Here is a 6,803-nt window from a genome sequence, read left to right on the forward strand (position 1 = left end):
TGAACACAGTTTAAGTATTGAAATACAAAACTTCCTTTATAAACCAATCACGATTTTATTACTATATTACAACCACAACTTAGTTAGTTTCTCATAAAATTCCATCACGTTTCTTTGCGACTTTTATTGTATGCAGTAATTGCATTATGCTGATAGTAACTATTAGAAATAATAATTCTTAATGAAAGTACTTAAAATATTTTAATCTAATTTATAAATTTATTAAGTTAAAAAATCGGTTTAAAACTATTCTGACATCAAATTAGTGTACTTTATTTATACAAAACATTATTAAAACAATAAAACAGAAATTAATATGTTTGTGAACCGTTATTGTTATTGAAAATTCAAAAGGATAAACAAAATATTTGATAAATAACTGTATAATACTAAAACTTGCGTTTTAATACTTGTAAGGATATTTATTCAAAGTTGTGAGTTTAACGAAGATACACGAACAACCTAATTGTGAGATTTTAATACAAGAGTTTATTCTATATAGAGTTTTGTTGATTAATAAATTAAATTAATTTATAAAATTTTAAAAGTGTCTTTATACGGATGTAAATATTTTTTATTTATTCATGTTATGAAAATTTATTATAAGAAATCTGTTATTATCAACCAAATTAAAATTTTAAAAGATATTATCATATTCTAAACTAAACAAGCTTTATTCAGTACACTATTTTTATATATCCGTATTGAAACTATTCCTACTGTTCCTTAAATAAATTAAAATATTTTATATTATTTATATATATTATATTATTTTATATAAATTATATAAATTATATATTAATATATGTATTATAATATTTTTGAATATCTTTAAAATAATTTTATTTTAAACTATGATTTTATAATTTCGTTATAACTATCTTTAAATTTTGTAATTTTTGTCATATGTAATTAAATTTATTAATCAATGAAGTACGTAAATTAAGTTTAAGATCTTTTTACTGATAATACATGAAAATTAATGCTCTGAAATTTAAGAAAGTTTGTGTTAACTTATAGAACAATTTAAAACTATATTTTGGTTAGCTATAGAGTTCAATAAAACCAAACAATAAAAAATTGAATATCCACATTCACTTAGTTCTTTATAAAACTACCATGATTCTAGTATCATATTACAACAACAACTTTTAGAACTTTTTATCACAGCAACTATAAATTTTTGTTAACTAGTTTTTCTTGAAGTATACAAACTTAAATATTCAATGAATTTAATGCTGATTTTTATAAAAGATAAAACGATCGTGTATTAAAACATTTATTCTTTTAATGTCAGTAAAATTGTTTTTGTTTCATCTTACTTATTTTTCACATTATTACAATACACTAAGTTTCTAACCTTAGAAACTTTAAAATATTTTCTTTTGTATTATAAGATATAGCAAATCATTTGTTTAATTTAAACATTTACATTCAAGTTGTTTAAATAACTTATAATGTTGATTATAATAAAATTACTAACTTAACAGAATGAAATACCAGCACAAAATGTACAACCTAAATTGACAAATGGTAACGAAATTGTAACTAATGGTTACCATAAAAATGATCACGAATTTAATGGGAAACAAAGAAAACTCAACAGCGATGAGGTAAATTCGTGAAAAAAAATTATTTAAAACTTCAATGTATTAGGAGATTTTATTTGTTTTCAGAAATAACACATAATAAAAGAGTATAGTTTTGAAGTGTTCTTACCACTATAACTTATTTACAAATTATATTCTACTTTGTGAAGATTTTATAATTTAGGTTCTATATAAACGTTAACAATGATTTAACATGTATATAAAATTAACAACTAAGTATAACATATAAGAGCTGGTAATACTTCGAATAAGTTTTACTTGTGTTTTGTATAGATTGATATGCATTTGAAAACGTTGTATTTTATATTATTAAACATTTCATAATCTGAATTCTATCTTTAAAATTACTAGTAGTTATGTTCGACTCTTAATTAACAATAAATAAAACTATATATATACATTAAGTTAAATTGCAATGTTCACTATAAATGAAAACGTTTTAAAAATTGTTTTGTGTTGATAGAATTTAAACTTTAACTTATTAATTAGTCATAAAAGATTTTTTACGAAAACAGACCGAAATAATGATAAACTTACATCCGAATTTTTTATAAATATAAGATTGAATATACACTAAAACGTTAAATAGACATTTAGTACTAAAATAAAACATACCAAGTTTAATAATTAAGTTTTAGAAAATTTATTATTTATTTTATGAGCTTTTTTTGCTTCTTAGAAATTTTTATATTTCTTTAATCTATCATATTTTAGTATACCGTACATTTTATTAATTCATTAATCTTTATGTTGTTTATCAATAACATAGCCACAACTATAACGTTTTTAGTAGGTTTTATGTTAACACTTTTTTGTAACTTTGTATTAAGTCTATTTGGTATATTTCACATGTATTTTTAGTAGAAGCATTATCTTGTACTTTTTTTCAGCTTCTCGAAGAAAAAAGTGATTCAGAATTGATTATTGATGTTTCTAATGATGTTAGTAAAACTAGTTTCTAATAGCTTAATAAGATTTAGGTTAAAACATGTCTTACTAAATGTTTTTCGTTTATTAAATTAAAAAAAAAAATTTAAACTATAAACATAAGCTATGTTGTATCTTTAAATCAAACTTAGAAAAACTACTATGTACTCTTAAAACGTTTTTTATTTGCTAAGTTGTTACAACAGTTTATTAAATTTTATCAAAATTGATTTTACAATTTTTTAAATTTATCCATTTTCAACAGGATAGTCCTACTAAACAACAAAATGATGATGTCCCAAGAACAGTAACCAACAAAACTATTGATTATCAACAGCACATTATCAAGAATGTGATTGACTCTAACGGAAATCATCGTCAAGAAAATTTATCTAGGTTTGGAAATTGTAATTTCAGTTGAAAGTAAAAAATTCAATGAATTTCTATTTTTTGTAATTACAATTATTTTTTAGTTATTGTTCTCTAAGGTTCGTGCTTTAATAAAATTTTTATTAATATTATAACACTTATTTACTATACTAGATAAACTTTTATTTAACAAACATTTATTTCAAAAGATCGAAAAATGAACATAAAGATCCAGAGAGAAGTAGTTTGATCAACAACAATCGAAAAGGAAATGAAAAAACGATCAGTCTAAGTAGTCAATCACACGAAATAGCTCCAGGTAAGAAGCAACTAAACTTTGAATGAAAGAACTAAAGAATCAAAAATGTAAACTATTTAAACTTTTATACTCGTTTTAACTTAAAGGTCTGGCTAGATTGTTTGAATTACTGTTCATAGTGACTTAACAAACTTAGTTTAGAAGGTTTGCACTTATATATGTGTTAATTATTACAAAAATTCTAATAAAAATTTATTACTATACATTTAAATTTTTAATTGTACAGCAAGTACTAAACACAACGTTCAAGGAAAAGACGATTTTAAAAGATCAAAACCTCATCAATATCCTGAACCAAGTGCTATGACGCCACATGTTAGAACTCACATAAGCATGACGTCACAAGTTCATCCTTCTACCGCAATAATGACGTCACAAGGTCGTTTTCCTCCTAATATAATCTCACATTCTACGATTATGACATCACAAGCTGCAAACCTACCTCGCATGACATCACAGCTACACCCTAACAACAGTATGACATCACAATTACGTCATCAGAAACCTTATGGTTATCCAACGAATACTACTTCGTCTAGCATGAGTACTTATGGCACTCCACCTCCCCATGGTCAAGATATTATGCCTAACATGAGGTAAACTGAAATTTGAAAAAAATATGAATTTTGTCTTAGTTTTTTTGGTACATATATTTTTTCTCAACAGATTACAACCAAGTACTTACCATTATTCTTCACAAACTGATACAAAACCACAAAGAGTGAAAATTCCTTCGAATTATATGAATGATATGCCAATTGTAAACAAATTGTGTTCATTGATGCATAACGAAGTTGTTTGTGCCGTTACTATTAGTGATGATGAACAGCGACCTCTAGTGTACACTGGTGGTAGGGGATGCGTTAAGGTTGGTTGAAGCAAATATCTATATATAGTTCCTAACAGTTTATTTATCTTTATAATTATATTACTGCTTAAAAGATGGTTGTACATCATAAGATAAAGTGTGTTTAATTATTTTAAATGCGGATTTTATAATAATTATAAAGGTACAACTTGTGAAAATTTGCTTAGCAAACAACGACTTGACTATATTAAAATTGTTTTTAATTATATACAAAAATAGTCTTATCTATCAGATATTGTTAATTAAAATCCTCAGATATGGGACATCTCAGAAGCATCAAAAGAGGTGAACGAAATAACGAGACCAGTGAGTTATTTTAATTGTCTCCAAAGAGACAGTTATATAAGAAGCTGCAAACTTATAAAAGAGGGGAACTCCCTGTTAGTAGGTGGTGAATCATCTTCAATATCTTTGTGGGATCTCAATTATGGGGGAGCCCCTAAACTGAAGGTTTGTTGTGTGTATTGTAAAACTATATAATCTAATGTATAATCTATTAATAAGCTATTAGAATAGATCATTAAGGGTATACAGATAGTATAAATGAATTTTTTATATATATATATATGAATATATACTTATTTGGTTGTGCATTTAATCACAACACAACTAAAGATTTTCAGCTTTATAAGTAGTATAATGTGCTTTTTAGTTATAACCGAAGTTGAAACAGTAGACTTAAGAAATAATAACGTGTTAATGTTTTAGAAAATTTTACAAAGCTAAAGTTTTATACAGTCAACAATATCTAAACATACTTTGCTTCACGGTAGAAGTAAGTTCTGCTAGTTACCTATATGTTTAACGAGTATTGGTATGTAGCTCGTATAGTTAAACATAAAAGTATGCCGCTGCAGTTGCAAACTAAATACATACTAGTCTTTTTTAAATATTTGCATTTTGATTTAGGCAAAATTGGATTCACGCTCGCCGGCTTGTTACGCTCTAGCAGTTTCTCAGGATTCCAAAATATGTTTCAGTTGTTGTTCAGATGGTAATATTAATATGTGGGACATTCACAATCAACAACTTGTTCAGTAAGTTAATTGTTGCTAGCATTTAGATTTTTGTAAAAATTGACATCTCGTTAGTGTTCTTAAAAGACCTATAGAGTTAAAACTGTTTTTATGATATTGTTTTTTAACTTTGTTTTTACTTCATGTAAAAATATTTTTTACTTTATTATAACTATGTTAAAACTTAAAAAGTAAAGTGATTTTAGCTATTAAAATGGATAATAGTTGATAGTCATATTTAAATTGAAATGACAATACAGTTTTTTCTTTTAAAAGGAAATTCCAAGGACATACAGACGGAGCATCTTGTATTGACACTTCAACTGGAGGTGACATATTTACAGGTGGATTGGACAATACTGTCAGATGCTGGGACATTCGTCAAAATAAACAAAATAAAATAATTAATTTTAGTAGTCAAGTTTTTTCATTAGGCTGTAAGAATAATTGGATTGCTGTTGGGTAAGTTTTTGTATTATTTAATTTAGTTTCCTATTTGTATTCACGTTTAGTGACTTAAGGACTGATTTTGTAAGTTTTTCTACAACGTTTTTAATAAAACTTTTACTGTACTTTTGTGTTATTTTGAAGTTTTTCATTAATTTATTTTTCAAAAGTTATAACTTTAGTACGAAAAGTTCAAAGACATAATAAAGTTATTGTTAAGTTTATAAGTCCATTTAGATTTAATAAACAGCTTTATTGCTTTCTCTTATAGATTAAATGTTATCAAATTAATTAAATTACTCTCTTTATGTGCAATCATTTCAATAACAACGAAATGTTTTTTTTTATTTTTTATTCTATTTTATAAACCTTTATACCAAGTTTTACTGTTTAAAATAACTATAGTTTTTAAAATTATTAAATTTGGAATTAACTTTAAGATTATATTTGTTCCTTGTGTACACAGATTGGAAAACTACAATGTGGAAGTATGTAATTTAGAAAACAGTGAAAAATATCAAGTAAGATACCATGATAGTTGTGTACTTTCACTCAAATATGCTCATAAAAATGATTGGTTTATTTCAACTGGAAAAGATCAAGTTGTCAATGGATGGAAAAGCCCATATGCTGCTAATATTTTCAATGTGAGTTATAAAATCAGACAACACAATATTTTAGTTTAAACAAAGTATTTTTTATTTATATAATTGTTCATGTTCTTAATAACTTATCACTTGTAATTTAAATATAAACACAAATTAAAAACTGTTCCTTTAATGTTGCTAGGCATAATTAAAACTAGTTAGATACACATTAGCAAAATTATTTATTTCTTCCATCGTAACCAAAAACTAATTAACTAAGATTATTATAATTTTTCAAGTTCAAGGAAACCGCTTCAGTATTAGGATGTGATATTTCAAAAGATGATAAATACATAATAACTGGGTCTGGTGATAAGAAAGCTACAGTATATCAATGTACTTACAACTAAAAAACTCCTTGTACAATTTTATTTACAACTAAAGAGAAATTAATTTTCAATTTAGCTTTAATTTACATGAGTGCATAGTTAAATTTTTAAAGTTTTTTTTTCATAAATAAAATAGTTTTGAAATTGATTTGATTAACTTTAATTTACAAAATGTCAAGTAGTAATTTAATAAAAAGCTTTTTATACGTTCATTTATAGTTAAAGTGAATAATTAATGTTGTGTTATTACACTTTTGAAACGATTTGAACT

The 6,803-nt window shown here is 24.7% G+C and overlaps 1 protein-coding gene across 1 annotated transcript; it reads left to right on the plus strand.

Annotated features, from left to right (window-relative positions):
- The first annotated feature begins 2,025 nt into the window (after window positions 1-2,025).
- Window positions 2,026-6,553, plus strand: LOC145842772 (transducin-like enhancer protein 2). Its single transcript, XM_082950289.1, has 11 exons — window positions 2,026-2,046; window positions 2,501-2,551; window positions 2,803-2,933; window positions 3,116-3,225; window positions 3,452-3,821; window positions 3,892-4,093; window positions 4,349-4,543; window positions 5,003-5,130; window positions 5,386-5,571; window positions 6,023-6,203; window positions 6,443-6,553. Exons 1-11 carry the CDS (start codon window positions 2,026-2,028, stop codon window positions 6,551-6,553), a joined length of 1,686 nt encoding a protein of 561 aa, XP_082806415.1.
- The last annotated feature ends 250 nt before the right edge of the window (window positions 6,554-6,803 follow it).

This window comes from Thalia democratica, chromosome 1, assembly GCF_965202585.1.
Source record: "Thalia democratica chromosome 1, ktThaDemo2.hap1.1, whole genome shotgun sequence".
In the NCBI taxonomy this organism is placed as follows: domain Eukaryota; kingdom Metazoa; phylum Chordata; class Thaliacea; order Salpida; family Salpidae; genus Thalia; species Thalia democratica.